Source organism: Rana temporaria, chromosome 5 (genome assembly GCF_905171775.1).
Source record: "Rana temporaria chromosome 5, aRanTem1.1, whole genome shotgun sequence".
NCBI classification, from domain to species: domain Eukaryota; kingdom Metazoa; phylum Chordata; class Amphibia; order Anura; family Ranidae; genus Rana; species Rana temporaria.
In genome coordinates, this window is record NC_053493.1 from 310,854,275 (window position 1) to 310,874,697 (window position 20,423).

Genomic DNA, 20,423 nt, shown 5'->3' on the forward strand with positions numbered 1-20,423 from the left:
GTGTGCTCGGATAAGGGTCTGGTATGGATTTTGGGGGGACCCCCATGCTGTTTTTTTGGCATAGGGGGCTCCCCTTAAAATCCATACCAGACCGAAGGGCCTGGTATGCTCTTAGGTAGGGAACCCATGCCAAACAAATAAAAAAACGGCATGGAGTTCTTCCTAAAGATTCATACCAGTTTTGTCGGGGATTGAAGTCGAATCCCTGTTCATTGAAGTCGGACGCATGCCGGACTTCAAGTCGCAGGGCAAAGTCGGATCCAAAGTAGTACGACTATCGTGTCATACCAGTGTGAACCCGGCCTTATTTTAGTAATCGCAATTGTTTTAGATGTGTTTAGAGGACTAAAATAGTACTATTTTAGTCGTCAAAATTAAAGCCTGGTACACACGATCGGATTTTCTGCGGACAAAGTGTAGGAGTTTTGTCCGAAGGGCGTTGGCCAGGAATTTGTCTTGCATACAAAGGGCACACAATTATTGGCCAACAAACACAAATCTACATGATTTTTCAGCTCTTAGCTCTACCCTTTGGGCAACTTCTGCTAATGTGTTATAGCTGTCTGCTTGTAGTTTTCAATGAACTACCACAACCCTGTGGAGTGTTGTGATAGTTCATTGAGTCTTCCTGTCAGCAAGTATCTGCTTATCTGTAGGGGATGTACAGGTACATAGACACACTGACAGTCAGACACCTGCATGGCATCAGCCATTTCCCGGTCACTGGTGCAATGCTTTACAGGCTCCTAATACAAAAAATATTTAAAAGAAAAAAGATGTGCATTTGTTATTTTTTGTAGAAAGGTGAACTTATCCTTTAAAAAAAAAAAAAAAAAAAGTACATACCGTAACCAGCTTTACTAGCATAAGCACCATGGGAAATAAAGGAAACAAAACCCTATGAAATTCCAAACTATTGAAATCTGGAAACTGGTGCTTTTTTACATAGAAGTCAACAATAGCAGCCTCCATATTTTCTCAGTACAGGTTTATTTATTTTTTTAATTTAGGAAAGTATCAGTTTCCCCTGCCTAGTACTAACCTGCAATAATGTTTTTTCCAAATCCTTTTGATGCATATAGATGTTATTGTCAATAAAATATAAAAAGCAGTTAGGCTTTTGAAATATTCTTATTAGGTTTCAAACTCATGCATCTGGGTATAGTTGGAAAACTTGCATGTACAGTACATGTGAGTGACAACATATACTCATTACAACTACAGCCGGTCTTTCCTGCCTAATGCAGTATGACTAATATAAATTCATGGATTGGTGTTCCCCTTAATATCCATATCAGACCCAAAGGGCCTGGTAATGGACTAGGGGGGACCCACGCCATTTTTTTCAATGATTTTTTTATGTACATTGCCGGGGTTCAGCAATAAATTATAGCCGCGAGCAATTTTTTTATTTTTTGCGCTATAAACAAAAATAGAGCGACAATTTTGAAAAAAAAGCAATATTTTTTACCTTTTGCTATAATAAATATGCCCCAAAAATATATAAAAAAAATAATTTTTTCCTCAGTTTAGGCCGATACGTTTTCTTCTACCTATTTTTGGTAAAAAAATCGCAATAAGCGTTTATCGATTGGTTTGTGCAAAATTTATAGAGTTTACAAAATAGGGGAGAGTTTTATTGCATTTTTATATTTTTTTTATTTTTTTACTACTAATGGTGGCAATCAGCGATTTTTTTCGTGACTGCGACATTATGGCTGACACTTCGAACAATTTTGACACATTTTTGGGACCATTGTCATTTTCACAGCAAAAAATGCATTAAAAATGCATTGTTTACTGTGAAAATGACAATTGCAGTTTGGGAGTCAACCACAAGGGGGCGCTGACGGGGTTAAGTGTGACCTCATTTGTGTTTCTAACTGTAGGGGTGTGTGGCTGTAGGTGTGATGACATCGATTGTGTTTCCCTATAAAAGGGAACACACGATCGATGACGGCGCCACAGTGAAGAACGGGGAAGCTCTCCCCGTTCTTCAGCTCCGGGGACCGATCGCGGGACTTCAGCGGCAATCGGGTCCGCGGGTCCCGCGGTCACAGGGCTTCGGAACGGGTCGCAAGCGAGCCCCCGCGACCCACGGCTGGGCACTAAAAGAGGATGTACCTGTACGTCCTTGTGCCCAGCCGTGCCATTCTGCCGACGTATATGTGCAGGAGGCGGTCCTTAAGCGGTTAAATTAAATTTTTTTCCTTTAGAAAATTTTATTTTGCTATGGGACTGTTATGATGTGTTACTTTACAGGCAGGCCCCGGGCACGATATTTAAAGGAATATTTAATTTATTATATGTTCCACTTTAAGCATTATTAAAACCACTGCTCCTGAAAAACTGCCTCTTTTAAAACTTTTTATTTTGCATTGATACATCTCCCCTGAGGCAGTACCCAGGTCCCCATACACTTTTTATGGCAATAACTTGCATATAAGCCTTTAAAACGAAACCTTGTACACACAATTGGATTATCCGACGGGAATTGTGTGATGACAGACTGTTGTCGGAAAATCCGAGCGTCTGTATGCTCCATCGGACAATTGTTGTCATATTTTCCTCCAACAAATTTGGGATAGCATGATTTAAAATTGTCAGCCAACAAATGTGTGTTGTCGGATTATCCGATCGTGTGTACACAAGTCCGTCGGACAAAACTCCAAAGTACTAACAAGCATGCTCGGAAGCAATGCTAACCATAACACAACATTAGCAGAAGTTGCCCAAAGGGTGGCACTACAAAGCTAAAAAAACACGTAGTTTTGTGTTTTTTTCTTAGAACAGTTCCTAACACAAATTGTAACAAACTTCTTTACTTTTATACAATCACTTCTTGTAGATTCTCAGCCCACTAAACTCTCAATCTCTCTCACTAGACTTGCAGATTCACTGCCACTGAATCCTGCAAGCTCTTCTAATCTTCTTACTTTAGTATCTTCCTCAAGCGTCACCCCCGCTTCCCAGCTAGGTCACTGGCTTGGCACTCCAAATACTCCTAAAGGATCACCCCACTGGCTGGGTCCCTGGCTTGGCACCTGCAGAAGTTTCCCGATTCTTCACCATCCCCGGTTGGTGAGAATACTGCTCCGGTACTTGCTTTATAAACTCACTGTGGTCCTTGGTAACAAGATGGTTGGTCCCTTAGTGGCGACAGCTTCCCCTCTATCAACGACCATGACAAGTTCTCGAGCCGGCAAAACCGTCACTTCTGGTTGGACTGCAAGCTGCAATCCCTACTCTATACTGCTCTCTTGCTTCTGGATAGGCCCTCAGACAGCCTACCAGCCAGATGTGCCCGGGATAGGCCTAAACTCTGGCCTAGCAGCCCGGGGAGCACAACACACGTCCACCCAGACAGCCGTCCAAGTGGCACAGAACACAGATAACCTGAGCTCACCCAAATATATAGGTTCTCCCAGCAAGCCAGAGGATTTAAGAAAACCCCTGCCTATTGGCTGTGATGCCCCATTTACTCAAAATCTGTCCTTGCTTTGCCCTTGTCTTATCTATTGCCACGAAGTACTGGGCCACCCAGTGGCATAAGAGAGAAGTGCAGCAAGTCCAGACTTGGGGTGAACTCATTTGATCCCTAACAATTGACCAAGGCAAATACACCTGGCAGGTGAATTTAGGCGCAACCCTGCCTAAACATCAGGGTGCTACACAGGTAAAAAACATTTCAATTACGTAATTTTTGCCACACGATTCAGAGAAGTATGTGTTGTAATAAAGGGCAAATTTTGCAAATACTTTTTTACACTAGTGCATTCCAGTCATATTGCAGAAAGAGGTCATAGGGTGAGAAGTGGGCTTGGGGGTCAATGGAAAGTTTACTGGGTGCAATAATTTTTTATATTTTGGCGCCCTTTTGTATACAAACTGGGGTTTGAGAGGAATGACTGAGTGAGTTTGGGGTCACAGAGATTAAATGTTCTATTTGTTTCGTTTTCACTACCCGATGTCCTCTGATGCCCCGATCCCCGCTGCTGCCTGATGTCCACCAATGCCCTGATCCCTCCCCACTGCCTGATTTTCACCAATACTCCTACGCCTGCTGCTGTACGATTCCCGCTGCCTAGATAGGATAAGTGCTGGATGATGACAGTGAGCCTGGGGAGGGGGGGGGGTGTATATTGGACATTAAATACTCCTGCACCACATACTGCACCACATACACTACTGTACATCCTTGTCGCATAAGAAAAACTGAAGTTTAAATTCCCATATAACATGACTTTATCGTTTCTGCAGTCCCTGTTTACCCAAATTCACACATTTTTTTCCCCCCTATAGTATTAAGCTATGTAAATCTTGAAAATCAGAAATGTACTACCACAGAAGGGGACATAAATGGTTAGGTGTGTGAACCACATGTATATGTATATACAGTATATGCAAAGTAAAGAAGCAGCACTTAAAATATTGTCTACAAGAGCGAAATTTAATGTGGGTTTTTGTTTTCGAACTACTATAGAAATGGCTGTTTGCTATACGTAAGAAATGTGTAAAGGGGTGTAACCTTTGTATGGTTTTTTTTTTTATTGTGAAGAAACAAATAGGCTGGTATATTCTCTTTCAGGATCACATTACTGTAGATAAATACCAATGCACCTTGTGGGTGTTATGTTCATTTTTGTGTCCTTTACCAGATGGGTACAATGAATTTTCCTCTCTCTCTGCTACTTATTGCTTTCCATGTCGTGAACGGTCTGGTAAGTCTGCACACATCAGATGTATTATACACACATGCATGCAACTAAATCAGTGTACATTGATAAGAATTTGTAAGATTTCACCATAGCCTACAGTTATTCAATTGGCAGATGTGGTGTATTCCATTAATATTTTTACCATACTTTTTACAATTAACACCTTTTAACCAAATTTTCACCCTATATCGAATTTTAGAATGATAGTTTAAAGTATATATTTGTACAGTCTTTAGTAAGGGACAAAGACTTCTTTCCAAGAGCAGAATAGAGGTACACAAACAGACATGCACTAAGATGGCAATACACAACTATCCTGGGAATCTGTCCTGAAAATCAGTCAGTTTAGTACCAGCGTTGAGATTAGTTCAACCTTCAATGTTCTTACACATGAAAAGGAATCAGCCATTTGACTACAAGGGCGAGATTTACTAAATCTGGAGAATGCTAAATCTGATGCAGCTCTCCATAGAAACCAATCAGCTTCCAGGTTTTATAGTCGAAGCTTACTTGAACAAGCTGAGGTTAGAAGCCGATTGGCTAATATGCACAGCTGCACCAGATTTCAGCCCCCGATCACACCTAGGCGTATATACGCCTGTAGTGTGATGCCGCAGCTGCCCCTGAGACGCTGGAGGGATGATTTCACATTGCCCTCTATGGAGATGGTTCACATCTCCACGATGAACGCTGTACGCCTGCCGCCTGAAAACAAGTCACAGACCTTTTTTTCAGGCGGCTTTCGGCGTTCGGCATAGGAGATGTGAACCATCTCCATAGAGGGGGTAAGGCTGCATTCACAATCGCGGCAATTTGTCGCCGCAAAACGCGGTACAAAACGCCACAATTTGTTGCCGCAATTCGTGGGACAAAACGCCACGGTTTTGTACGCCAAGGTGTGAATGCAGCCTTAAGTTCTCCAGTTTTAGTAAATCAACCCCAAGTGCCATGTCTAAGTCAATGTCACCCACTTGGCTCAAAATTCTTTTGAAGAGTTTGTCCATCTGTGGACCATTTTAGTAAAATATTTTTTTATTTTAAGACTTATTTCTAGAAGCTGCAACTGGAGTGGTAGCATTGTTGTGACATAGAGTATAATTGGCATTTGCTACTTGATAATGTTACTTTTCTTTTTATTTCAGTTTTTACCACCATTCCCAGATATTCCTGGTGAGTTCAAACTATAGTTTGTATTTTAATTATGTATGGCTCAATCTATTTTGAATCAGGTTGGGGCAGTTTTGATAGCTCAGTTATCCGGTGTTCTTTATGTACAGCTTTATTCAAATTTATTCAGCCTCAGAAGTGATCCATATACAGTTTTATATTGTGTATTTCAATTTTATTTTTATTTTGCCTAGACATACAGTTTACACTAGTGTTCGTATAACATTGTTTTCATTCACTATAGAAAGTTGAGGTTTGTCATTGTAAGGAAAAAAAAAATACTGAGACTTAATCAGCTTTATTTATTTAGTCTGAATATTTAAATTCTTCTCTATTTTTTGCAGCAAAAAATTGTACATTTAATTTGACACAGGCCAATATTCTTGAAATTAATGAAGGTATGTAAATTTGATATCTATATTTTGTCTTTCTTTATAACTTTTTTTTTTTTACATTTTATCCTTTGTACTTTCTAACTTCTCTGCATCTTTTATTATGCAGTTATATAAATTACATTTTTGCTTATATACATTTTTTTTTCTTTCCATGTTATTAAAAAAAAAAAGGAAATCTTAACAGTGCCAAGTGAAAGTGTGTTGTATTCATATCGATAGGAGTTTCATAAAAAATGGTCTGTATCATAACGTAGCTTTAGTGGAAACCAAAGCTAAGAGGTATAGGAGGCTGCCAATGCTGAGCAGAGTGACATACTGGTAATAAGTTTTGGTTGAATTTCGAGCTTTAAATCATAAACATCTTACATTCAGCATCATATCCAGACAACTATCATCTTCCAAAAGAACGGTCAGCAATACCAGCTGCCATATTTCCAACAAGAGATTCAAGGACAGTAATAGACCCCACCATCCCCTACGGGAACATTGGGTTTGTCTTTACATTTGTATTATGTGAATAAAGAGTAAGGGGTGGGGTGGGTATCACAGGCTATTGATGCTGTATATTTATGGGAGGAACAATAGCAATAGAATCAACTTTTCCAATCTTATCCAATATATTGAATAGTTGCTCAGCAGCGTAGTTTTAGATCTTATATGACAGGTTCTTACTTTGGCATCAAGCACAACTTTATTGCCAGGTTGTGATTATATCTATAGAACGAATAGGAGAAGCAGGCAGAAACCCCCCGACAGCTCCTTATCTCAGGGCAATATTACAATTTCCTGCTACTACCATCATTATATTTCAAAATGTGGGCTAGCTTGGGTACCTATTATCACTAGGGATGAGCCGGAAACCCCCCCCCCCCGTTCGGTTCGCACCAGAACCTTCGAACGGACCGACCATTCGCGCGAACATTTAGAACCCCATTGACGTCTATGGGACTCGAACGTTCGAATTCAAAAGTGCTCATTTTAAAGCCTAATATGCAAGTTATTGTCATAAAACGTGTTTGAGAACCCGGGTCTTGCCCCAGGGAACATGTATCAATGGAAAAAAAAGTTTTAAAAACTCGTTTTTTTCTGGAGCAGTGATTTTAATGATGCTTAAAGTGAAAAAAAAAATGAAAAATTAATTTAAACACCGTACCTGCTGGGTGTCTATAGTATGCCTGTGAAGTGGCACGTGTTTAGAACTGTCCCTGCACAATATGAGATTACTATAAGAAAAAAGTAATTTAAAACTGCAATATGGATGAAAATCATTGAGAAGTATAGCACAGACAGTACACACACCACATAGCTTTAGGTGCACACTGCAGAGGACACAGGCAGTACACACCACATAGCTTTAGGTGCACACTGCAGAGGACACAGGCAGTACACACACCACGTAGCTTTAGGTGCACACTGCAGAGGACACGGGCAGTACACACACCACGTAGCTTTAGGTGCACACTGCAGAGGACACAGGCAGTACACACACCACATAGCTTTAGGTGCACACTGTAGAGGACACAGACAGTACACCACGTGAGAATACTGCAGCTAGCACAATCACCTGCCTGCCTGTCAGTAAATTAGGAAGAGCAAGTCAAGCTAAACTATACAGTGTATAAATATATATACAACACCTGGGATGCATACATATCCTCTACACCAGGGGTCTCAAACTCAAATTACCTGAGGGCCACAAGACAAGTTTTCATATGCCATGGGGGGCCGCATGCAAACTTTCAAACTTCAAAAACAACAGTACTGATGTCAGCGAACACATTATTAACCCCCAGCACTGGTGTCAGCGAGCGCATTATTACCACCAGCACTGGTGTCAGCGAGCGCATTATTACCACCAGCACTGGTGTCAGCGAGCGCATTATTACCACCAGCACTGGTGTCAGCGAGCGCATTATTAACCCCCAGCACTGGTGTCAGCGAGCGCATTATTACCACCAGCACTGGTGTAAGTCAGGGTTTGACAAATTTGCTTGGAATCTAGGAGCCAGCTAAAAAAGTTAGGAGCCAGAAAACGCACACCGTCCCGACGAGCTTGCGCGCAGAAGCAAACACATACGTGAGCAGCGCCCGCATATGTAAACGGTGTTCAAACCACACATGTGAGGTATCGCCGCGATTGGTAGAGTGAGAGCAATAATTCTAGCTCCTCTGTAACTTAAAACATGCAACATGTAGATTTTTTTAAACGTCGCCTATGAAGATTTTAAAGGGTAAAAAAGTTTGTGGGCATTCCACAAGCGGACACAATTTTGAAGCGTGACATGTTGGGTATGAATTTACTCGGTGTAACATTATCTTTCATAATATTAAAAAAAATGGGGATAACTTTACTGTTGTCTTATTTTTTAATTAAAAAAAGTGTAATTTTTTCCCCAAAAAGTGCGCTTGTAAGACCGCTGCGCAAATACAGCGTAACAGAAAGTATTGCAACGATCGCTATTTTATTCTCTAGGGTGTTAGGATAAAAAATATATATAATGTTTGGGGGTTCTAATTAGAGGGAAGAATATGGCAGTGAAAATAGTGTAAAATGACATTAGAATTGCTGTTTAACTTGTAATGCTTAACTTGTAATACCAACGGCCACCACCAGATGGTGCCAGCTCAAATCTGGTGGTAATAACTTGTAATACCAACGGCTCACCACCAGATGGCACCCCAGCTCAAAAAAAAAAAAAAAAAAAAAAATTTTTTTTTTTTTTTTTTTTTTGCTCCCCTCACTTCCACCCTGCCTGAGGGCCATTTATAACTGGTCCGCGGGCCGCAAATGGCCCGCGGGCCAGTACTTTGAGACCACTGCTCTACACACTGTAACTTTAACCGACTAGCCTGCCTGCCTGCTCTATCTACCTACAAAAAATGACACTCTCTCTCTCTCTCTCTCTCTCTCTCTGTCTTCTCTCTCTTAACCACCGCAACACACTACACAAGGTCGAATTGCAGTCGGCCTTTTATAGTGTGGAGCGTGTACTAAACCCCCTGAGCCATAATTGGCCAAAACCACCCTGGCTTTGGCCAATTATGGCTCTCCGTTTTTTGCTAAATGTGATTGGCCAAGCATGCGGGTCATAGTGCATGCTTGGCCAATCATCAGCCAGCAATGCACTGCGATACCGCAGTGAATTATGGGCCGTGACACGCCACTCGAATTTGACGCGAACGGCCCAAAACGTTTGTAATTCGACGAACGGTCGAACATACGATGTTCGAGTCTAACATGAGTTTGACTCAAATACGAAGCTCATCCCTAACTATCATGAGTGTGGCTGCCTTAAATACATAACTACACCTAAGAAATGGGGCATTTGTAAAGATTTATCTCCATCAGACTTCCAGCAACTCAGTAAATTTGGTAAAACACTAACCATCTAAAATATAATTAGTAACCACTTGTCAACCCACATTTCCTGCATACATCACCCATGAGAGCCCCTAATATTTTGCATGCCCAGTTTATTGAGGGTCTGGTAAAAGCTCAGCACCCATATGTTTGTTACCCTTGCCTCACTAGTTTCTAACTACGTATGTTGCTTTAATGTGAATCAGTAAGAATTAAATTACAGGAGCTAAAGAACTACCTAAGTCGCCAACCAAGAACAAGCCAGTACATTCTGAAAAGTCTGAACTCCCACCTTCCCTTACAGTACTAGGTCAATGAATCTAGAATTTGGATAGCATTTCCTCAGAGTTTGTGCTATTTAAACTAAATTAATAATGTCAACTCCCTTCGATTTATTTCCACTGGCCCTCTTTAAAAATATTTTTTATCTTGTACTATTGAGTGAACTTAGATAAATGCTAATTAGTTGTATGGACAAACTACAGTACATTTAGGGCAAGTTGTTTTACAATTGCTAGAAACCAAATAACAATTTTATAAAGAATCAGAAGCCCAATTTGCTGTGATTGATTTAGTAAATAAAGCTTTTCATGTCATTAAAAAACAATCTATTTTATTTAACATGATCTGTGTTTGTCAGCTTCAGGTTTGGATCTCTTTGAAGGGGATATTGTGCACGATACAGTGAGTAAACTATTCTTGACTATTACATTGTCATTACTATATAATATTACAGCAACACATTGACAGCAATCAAATTTGAGATGAAGTATTTACTAGGGGTTTCCCATGTCATTCTTCTGTCTAAAAAATACCTTTCTCGTGTTTGAGGAACAATGTATATGAAAGTGAACCTATTGCATTACAGGCTTTATTTTTAGAATTTTGTTATTTAGAATAAAAGCCTGAGTTTACAATTGAAATACTACTAAGTTATCATACATCTGAACAATGTATAAATGATCCTTTATATTCCAGTACATTTTATATATAGTTAGATAAGTTATGTGAACCGTACTCTAGTATTACCAACCTTATGGGAAACTCTATAGTCATCATTAAGTAAGCATATTAACACTCAGTAAGGGCCGAGGGAATTTAGGCTCCGGTTAAGTTGCTGTTCTTTTTTTTTTTTTTTTTTACTTTGTCAACAAGTTGAGGGGAAGAAGTAAAGGGAGAGGGGCAGACTGCTGAGAAATGAAGGATTAACAAATATAAATTTAAAGGGTCACTAAAGGAATTTTTTTTTAACTAAATAGCTTCCTTTACCTTACTGCAGTCCTGGTTTCATGTCCTCATTGTTCGTTTTTGCTCTGATGTTGCTGTAATTCTGCTCTGTTCTGGACACTTCCTGGTTGTCTGTTTCCTGATCACCACAGTACTGGGAGATTCTAGTTTCGTTTTCCAAACCAATACTGCTCTATGGGTCTGTCCAGCACAGAGGCATCAAATAACATGCAAAAACTAAGCTAGATGCAAAAACAAAACTGAAACTAGGAGGTAAATTATATGATTGATTTTTATCTATTTGTAATCGTTTTTAAAAGGAATCAGTTAACTATTATGTCTCTATACCCTGTAAACAGTCATTTCAGCTAAAAATTTTTTTTCCTTTTTAGTGACCCTTTTAAGGGTGGTAGAAGAGGTGATAGCTAAAAAAGAAAAAGAGAGAAAAGTAGGGAAAGTGTGAAGGGAGCCTATATGTGCCACATGTTTCCTTCAAAGTATATAGGGTTCGTTCAGGAAGATTTCCTTATATTTGATTGAGAATCGGAAATGAGTCCAAGAGAATCATGTATTTTGAAAAGTCTTATTTTGGGGTCATGGCAAAATGGTGAGGTCTTACATTTTCATTATACATCCCCTCCATTGTCCCACCATTGGAGGGGATGTATCTTACCACTTTGCCTTTATACAAATTCTTGCGGCATTTAAGTGGTAAGTTACTACTGGAATGTTGATAACATTTCACAAACAGAAAATGTAGCTATAGAAAGCAAGCCTTATCAGGGAGTATTTCCAGAAAATTTGGTAGGGGAACCCTCTGATTCCTTACACTTCCAGCAGTCTCATGAAACATTGGCTGTAGTTTCACTGGAACCCTATACTCTAGTCAGATTTATATTCGGACTCTTGAAATCTACTAGTCTCAAGGTTATGATCTGTGGCAAGTCAGCATGCCTGGACTTTCAAAATGTCTGGCTAGCATGGCTTGCCAGGGAGGAAGCAATGGTTCTTTCATCTCTTTTTCATCTGTCACTCAATCCCAACCTTATCGGTATAGAAAGTCTTGTAAACTAAAATGCTGTTTTTAAAGTTAGAAATGTGGGTTATATTAGCTAGGTGAGAATTCTGTATTGCTGATAACTGGTATAATCAGGGAGTTAGTTATTCTTGGTGTTCAGGGAGAGACAAAAAATGTTGTTACAACTTTCACCATAGGGATTATCAGCGGGTGCTCTGTAATGGACTCATGGCTGGATGCTGGGAGCCACGGGTGGGACTGAAGAGGGATTGGCGATCTCCTACTCCAAAGCCACCTATCCTTTAATCGGTGCAATCTTGCACTAATCAATCACTCTGGAGAGATCTACAGCATTATGGTAAAGAAGCATATAAGGTAGGCTGAGGCCTCCTCTTTGTTTCTGCATAGTAAGAACTGTGGTGGGTATCCTGGGGTATACTGTAGACATGTGTGGTACGTTTCATTCCGAATTAATATTTGGACACATTCTTTCATTATTCTGAGATTCAGATATTATTATTCACAATTTATATAGCACCAACAGTTTACACAACGCTTTACAATGTAGAGGGAGGACAGTACAATTACAGTACAGTTCAATACAGGAGGGCCCTGCTCATAGAGCTTATATTATAAAGGGAGGGGGTTGTGGTACAAAAGGTAATAGCTGTGGAGAACGATTTGATGGGGATATATCTGAATACCCGAATTACAATATAAACAAATTGTACCGAATGCTCTGAATAACGTAATGAAATTCATCTGAATTTCAGAAATTCGGACTGCAATTCGAATCGAATTTTGCATTGAATTCCAGTATAATTCTAACTACACATATTGCTGAAATCAAAGACTGTGAGTGTTATTTGATTACCATTTAGAAATAATGCTGTTTTTGTTACGCCAAAGGTTATTTAACCACTTCTCCACCGAGGACGTCATATGACGTCCGCGACTTTGTGCAATGATATCTGAATGATGCCTGCGATTCTGTGCACGATGAGAACGATCATAGCGGGTCCCCCCTCCCGCCGCCATCCGGTGCTTCTCCGGGCTCTCCCGTGCTATCGGGGGCCCGGAGAATGAATCGGCCGGCTCCGTTGGAGACCCGGCGCGACGTTGTGACGTCACGCCCTGGTACCCAGAATTAAACAAAGCCGCAATCGCAGCTGTCGGCATGAGATCGGTGAATTTTTTTCACAATCTCATGTTTTCAAGCCTGGAGGAGAGATGTGGTGTCTTATAGACCCCACATCTCCCCATAAAGAGGACCTGTCACAATGATTCATATTACAAGGGATATTTACATTGCTTGTAATAGGAATAAAAGTGATAAAAAAAATAAAGATGTAAAAAAAAGTGTAAAAATAAAAAAAATTAAGTAAACAAAAAAATTATTTTTTGTCCCCGGTAGCTCACGCTCAGAAGCGAACACGCATGTATGTCCCGCCCACATATGTAAACGTCGTTCAAACCCCACATGTGAGGTATCGCCACGTGCGTTAGAGTGTGTGCAAGAGACCTCCTCTGTAATTTGAAAATAGTAACCTGTAAAAAAAATGTAAGCATCGCCTATGGAGATTTTTAAGTACCGAAGTTTGGTGCCATTCCATTAGTGTGCATAATTTTAAAGCGTGACATGTTAGGTATCTATTTACTCGCCGTAACATCATCTTTCACATTATACCAAAAAACTTTACTGTTTTGTTATTTTTTAATTCATGAAAGTTTTTTTCCCCAAAAAAGGCGTTTGAAAATTATTGCGCAAATACCGTGTGAGATAAAAAGTTGCAATTACTGCCATTTTATTCCCTAGTGTATCTGCTAAAAAATATATAATGTTTGGGGGTTATGATTAATTTTCTAGCAAAAAAATTATGATTTTTACATGAAGGAGAGAAGTGCCAGAATAGGCCTGGTGGAGAAGTGGTCATCGTAATCATTTGCTGAAGATTTTCTTTTGTTTGTTTGCCTTTCTGCATTTGAATAGAAAACCATATAAAATGTTTGTTTCTACCAATTCAAAAATGTTTAGAATAAAAATAAAAGTAAATTTAGAACACAAATTCCGAATACAAATTGACTACCGTATTTATCTTCATATAGCGCGCCCCGGCGTATAGCGCGCACCCCCAAACTGGAAGGGAAATTTCAGGAAAAAAAGAAAATACTCAGTTTGAATGCCCCTCGTCGGTGTTTTGCCTGGCGTCCATCAGCGGCCTTGTCCGGTCCGGCGTCCGTCTGCGGCCCTGGTGGTGTCCTCCCTGCTTCTCCCGCGTTGTTTCTGAGTCGATCCCCGCTTCCCGCACTGTGTTTGAACGACGCCGCCGACATATACCGAGTGCAGTACACTCGGGCACGCTCGGCCACGCTCGGCTCCTCTCGCATAAAGGCTAGGAGGCGGCACAGGGCGTGACCGCGAGGGGAGCCGAGCCTGGCCAAGTGTACCCGAGTGTACTGCGCTCGGTATATGTCGGCGGCGGCGTTTAAACAAAGCGCGGGGATCGGCATATATCGCGCACCCACGATTTTCCCCTGATTTTAAGGGGAAAAAAGTGCACGGTATACGCCGATATATACGGTAAATAAATAACTAGATTAACTAATCAAAACGAAACCAAGCATACATTGGCTCTAGTGGTAGTATAAAAATGAGAGGGCAAAGGGGGCAGCCTTGGAGGGTTTCATTAGCCAGATGAGATGGCCTCATTTACCTTAATTACATCTATTGGAGATGAGTAGAATGAATCTATCCAGCCAAGCTTTTTTTCCAATACTAATGCCGCGTACATACGGTTGTTTTTTGTCTTGTAAAAAAACAATGTTTTTCAAACTTAATTTTAAAAAACGACGTTGCCTACACACCATAATTTTTTCAAAATGCTCTAGCAAAGTGTGGTTACGTTCAGCACGTACGACGGCACTCTGTTCCATTCAAGCTCGCGTCATAACTTGCTTCTGAGCATGCGCAGGTTTAAAAACGTTGTTTTAAAACGTCGTTTTACTCGCACACTATGGGCCAGATTCACATAGGTTACGCGGATCTAAAGATCCGCTAACCTATGTGATTTAAGATCCGCCGCCGCAAGTTTTTGAGGCAAGTGGGTAATTCACAAAACACTTACCTCAAAACTTGCGGCGGCGTATCGTAAATTCTCCGGCAGAATTCAAATTCCGCGGCTAGGGGGAGTGTATTATTTAAATCAAGCGCGTCCCCGCGCCGATTTAACTGCGCATGCGCCGTCCGTGGATTTTCCCGGCGTGCATTGCTCCCAATGACGTCGCTAGGACGTCATTGGTTTCGGCGTGAGCGTAACTTGCGTCCAGCGATTTTGTGAATCGACGTACGCAAATTACGTAAAATTTCAAAATTCGACGCGGGAACGACGGCCATACTTAACATTGGCTGCGCCTCATAGAAGCAGGGGTAACAATACGCCGGGAAAACCCTTACGTAAACGGCGTAAAGTACGGGCCCGCGTACGTTCGTGAATTGGCGTATCTTGCTGATTTACATATTCTCGCCGTAAATCAGCGAGAACGCCCCCAGTGGCCATTTTAAAATTGCAGTTAAGATCCGACGGTGTAACACAGTTACACCTGTCGGATCTTAGGCATATCTATGCGTAACTGATTCTATGAATCAGTCGCATAGATACGACCGACGCAACTCAGAGATACGACGGTGTATCAGGAGATACACCGTCGTATCTCTATGTGAATCTGGCCCTATCATTTTAAATGACACAAAAAATTGAAGCATGTTTGAATTTTTTTTTTGTCGTTTTTCAGAAGACAAAAAACTACGTTTTGCCCACACACGATCATTTTAAATTACGTTTTTTAAAATGTCGTTTTATTTCATCACAAAACACGACCGCGTATACGTGGCATTAGACAACACTTAAGAATTTACCATCTGTAACTATATCAACTGTGGCACTTCTTCTAATGTGGTCTATGCCATACAATACATCATGTAGACTACAGTATGTAGGGTGTACGTCACGCCCTCTGTGAGCCAGAATTAGCGAACATTATCATGGCGCATCTTACACTAGCGATTGTCCGATGTCTTGAAACACTGCAAACATACTCATGCTGGCAACATGAGTTGTTTTAAATTCTGTGATTTGGAAAGGGTTAAACGTTCTCTCCGAGAAGGTGACACCCACAAGAAGCTTCACACTAGGATTCCTGCAGGATGTTTCACAGCTCATCAAATTCATTCTTACACACAACTACTTCACTTTCAACTATCTCCAGTGTATGGGTACTGCTATGGGAAGTAAAATGGCACATCAATATGCAAACTTATTTATGGCTGACCTGAAGGACAAATTCCTGAACGGCATACAACAAAAGCCATACAGATATTATCGCTATATAGATGATATCTTCATGATATGGACTGAAGGTGAAGAAAATCTAAAACAATTTTTCTCAGCACTTTTCACCCATCTATCAAACTAAAAATAAAATAAATTATTAGAACACACATGTCAACTTCTTAAACACTACAGTATACATCAGGGATGACAAACTTTACACTAGACATGTACACGTTCCGTTTCGTATCGTTCCGTAGGTTCGTTCCCGTTCGTTTTTCGTAAGACGCCCGTTTTCCTGTTTCGTTCCCGTTCGTTTTTCGTACGACGCGATTTTTTCGTATTCCGATCGTTTCGTATTTTGGTTACCGTTTAATTTTCGTACATGCGGGATGGTTCGTTATTCTGTTTAATTCATGTTCGTTACTTGTTAGACAATAATTTTCGTCATTTTGTACTTTCGTAAATATATTGCGGGATTCGCGGCACTTTCAACACGCGGCTCATCCATATTAACTATTGTTAAGCCCCATACACTTGGTCAGACTTTTTTAACAACAAACATAAAAACGATCGTTTTACCGAACGTTCGTTCATTTTTAAACTCCATCAGAAAACCATTTTTGGGTTCCAGGTTCAAAAGTCTGGCCAACTGATCTCCCTTCAGACGAAAATCCACAGAAAAGTTTATTTGGCTTTACTGTACTACTGTACTCAGCACAAAAGAGAAACTGCTTCACTAACTAACTACACTCACTGTCCATTCAGAAAAACAAAAATTACATCTTGTAACAAAAGATTTGTGTTCTGTATTTTGAAACCAAATTACAAACAGAAAAAAGGAATTCAGAATACAGAATACAAATCTTTTGTTATAGATGTCATATGAACATACAAACAGAAAAAGGATTCAAACACAATACAGAAATACAGAATGAAAATCTTTTGTTATAGATGTCATATGAACATACGACTGAAAATCAAAATACGAACAGAACAAGGATTCAAACAGGATACAGAATGCAAGTCTTTTGTTAAAGATGTCATATTCGTTCTTTTGCCGTTTTCGTTTTGTCGTATTTTCGTCGGATCGTTCGTTCGTATTTGCGGTTGTTCGTTATCCCGTCGTTTTCGTATTTTGGTGCTTTAATTTGTTCGTATGTACACATTATTATGCGGGTACGAAAATAAACATTTTCGTACGAAAATGACATTCGTACGAACGGGAATGCACATATCTACTTTACACTTCGATATACAGAAAACCCGAGTGACCGATGCAGCTCCATAGTTCCAGTATTCACCCCAACACACTAAACGAGCCATCATACACAGCCCGGCCATCAGATACCACTGAATATGTTCAGACCCAGAAGACAGAGATAAACATCTCAGAACATTAGCAGACTCCTTCCATAAGAAAGGTTACAAAGACAAAACCATCAACAACAGCATAAAGATTTTAGTTTAGATATTGGTTTCCTTACCCATTATACTACAGTTTTATGACCCCCTCTGTGACTGTCCCCCTCCCCCCAGTCTATAGCTCTCTCTCTGTCTTATATCACTGGCTCTGCTGTTAGCTTTATTACCATTGCCATATACATTGATTTGTATGTGTTGGTTTTCTTTTTTTTCCCCATTCAATAAAAAAAAAAAAATTGTTTGTTTTAACATTCTGCTAAAACTTTTGTAAATCAGTACTACTTGAACCTTGAAGAAGGGGACATACCCCGAAAGCTTGTCCTGAAAAATTGTATGTTAGTGCAAATAAAAAAAAGGGTCATGGACAGTACTCAATATTCTCTGTCGTACCAGAAGTAATTCTTGGTTAGGCAAAATTCCAAGCATTGTAGTAAAAATTAACTATGCTTACTGGTGAGATCCAACTTTAACAAAGCCCATTTAACAGAAAGAATAGCGTCCTGAGTGACTAACAATAGTATATAAAGAACTGACATCAGCAGTAATCAGTATACTATTACTCCTACAAGGAACTTCCTCCAATATCTGAATAAACTGTTTAGTCTCTCTCAGGAAAGCCTTTGTTTCGAGACAATGGGCTTAAAGCAGTGTTCCACCCAAAAAATAAATAATTAAAAACCAGCAGCTACACATACTGCAGCTGCTGGCTTTTAATAAATAGACACTTACCTGTCCTGGAGTCCAGCGATGTTGGCCCCCGTGGCTGATGTTTGCATCAGCTGTCGAGTGCTGCCGCCGTCATTGCGTGTAAGGGAACTCGGCATTGTAGCCTTTCCACTTCATGCTGGGATCCCTACTGTGAATGCGCGAGGCCCGATCTTCTCTCCTACTGGCCCGGCAGCCGGGGGAGGAGGAGGGAGCCCCGCGATGACGTCACGGGCCGTGGCCTGGACTCCCGGAAGTTGGAAAGGATACCTGTCAAAGACAGGTATCCTGTCCCCCCTCCCCCCGAAAAGGTTTCAATTGTGGCAATTGTGGCAAAGGTGGCAATTCCTTTATACATTTAAGTATTGCTGTTATTCACTGCTTGATTGCCATTTGTACATGCCAGTTTGAGTGTTCAATTAAACTGATTTGGGAGTGGCTTCCCAGGATTGGCTGATTGACTCTCTTATACACCCCTTTTTGCAATTTGGTTGATACAAAAGGACTGTTGAGCTAAGTTTGCATTGTGTCTGTGTTTCATTTAAAGGGGTATACATTATGTCTGAACCTAGAGCGTCAGCTGGGAAGTTCTCAGGGTCAGGGCAGCACAAGAGGACAAGCAATATCTAGTGGCCCCCATGGGGGTCATGCTACAGAGGCGCTAACTAAATTTACCTAGCAGCCTACTCGAAACTAAGAGGGTGCTACATATATTATACTAAAAAAATTGTTTGTAATAGGTTATTCAAACTGCACATTATCATTCCCTGCACTGCGTTCTAGAATGGATCTGTGAACTAAGGAACCTGTGCAAGTATAATTTTGTACAGATTAAGGCTCCATATACACTGGGCTTAAAAAAACTCCAGTTCTCCTGGCAGAAAAAAAAAAAAACACTAATATAGAGAGTTAGGAGAGTTTTAATCTGCCAGAATGCTCCAATCAGAAACACAAACCAGAATTTTTTTTTCCTGCATCTAAATGTTAAGCTTAAAATATGCCTGTAATCATCCTAATATATTGATGGACACGTGGGGGTTATTTACGAAAGGCAAATCCACTTTTTACTACAAGTTCACTGCAAGTGCACTTGGAAGTGCAGTCGCTGTAGATCTGAGGGGAAGATCTGAAATGAGGGCAAGCTCTGCTGATTTTATCATCCTATCATGGGCAAGCTAAAATACTGTTCTTTATTTTCCTTGTATGTCCCCCTCAGATCTACAGCGACTAGCTGTAGTGCAAAGTGAATTTGTCTTTCATAAATAGCCCCCATAGAATAACATTGAGCTGCTTCTACAGGACAAAACTCCTGCAGTAGCAGCGATTTCTAACCACTTCAGCCCCCAGGCCATTTTGTTGCTAAAGGACCAGGCCCCTTTTTGCGATTCGGCGCTGCGTTGCTTTAACTGACAATTGCGCGGTTGTGCAACGTGGCTTCCAAACAAAATTGGCGTCCCCTTTTCCCCACAAATAGAGCTTTCCTTTGGTGGTATTTGATCACCTCTGCAGTTTTTATTTTTTTGCGCTATAAACAAAAATAGAGCGACAATTTTGAAAAAAATGCAATATTTATTACTTTTTGCTATAATATCCCCCAAAAATATATAAAAACAATTTTTCCCCTCAGTTTAGGCCGATACGTATTCTTCTATATATTTTTGGTAAAAAATTTGCAATAAGTGTTTATTGATTGGTTTGCGCGAAAAGTTATAGCTTCTACAAAATAGGGGATAGTTTTATGGCATTTTTTTTTTATAATTTTTTTTTTACTAGTAATGACGGCGATCAGCGATTTTTATTGTTACTGTGACATTATGTCGGACACTTTTGACACATTTTTGGGACCATTGTAATTTTTACAGCGATCGGTGCTATAAAATTGCACTGATTACTGTGAAAAGGACACTGGCAATGAAGGGGTTAACCAGTAGATGGCACTGTAGGGGTTAAGTGTTTCCTAGGGAGTGTTCCTTACTGTAGGGGGATGGGCTGTGTGTCACATGACACTGATCTCCTCCTCCCAGCTCTTATTCAGCTAAGAAGTGAGAACAGTGGGAATGTGATCATTTGTTAAAAAGG

At 40.4% G+C, this 20,423-nt stretch overlaps 1 protein-coding gene across 3 annotated transcripts in view; it reads left to right on the plus strand.

Annotated features, from left to right (window-relative positions):
- The first annotated feature begins 4,599 nt into the window (after positions 1 to 4,599).
- Positions 4,600 to 20,423, plus strand: part of LOC120940955 (meprin A subunit beta-like) — a 92,495-nt gene continuing 76,671 nt past the window's right edge. For all 3 annotated transcript variants that reach the window (XM_040354117.1, XM_040354119.1, XM_040354118.1), the window contains exons 1-4: positions 4,600 to 4,721; positions 5,861 to 5,888; positions 6,230 to 6,283; positions 10,282 to 10,325. In XM_040354117.1, the coding sequence (XP_040210051.1) occupies positions 4,659 to 4,721; positions 5,861 to 5,888; positions 6,230 to 6,283; positions 10,282 to 10,325 (189 nt within the window). In that variant the 5' untranslated portion in view covers positions 4,600 to 4,658. The remainder of the gene's footprint in view (positions 4,722 to 5,860; positions 5,889 to 6,229; positions 6,284 to 10,281; positions 10,326 to 20,423) is intronic.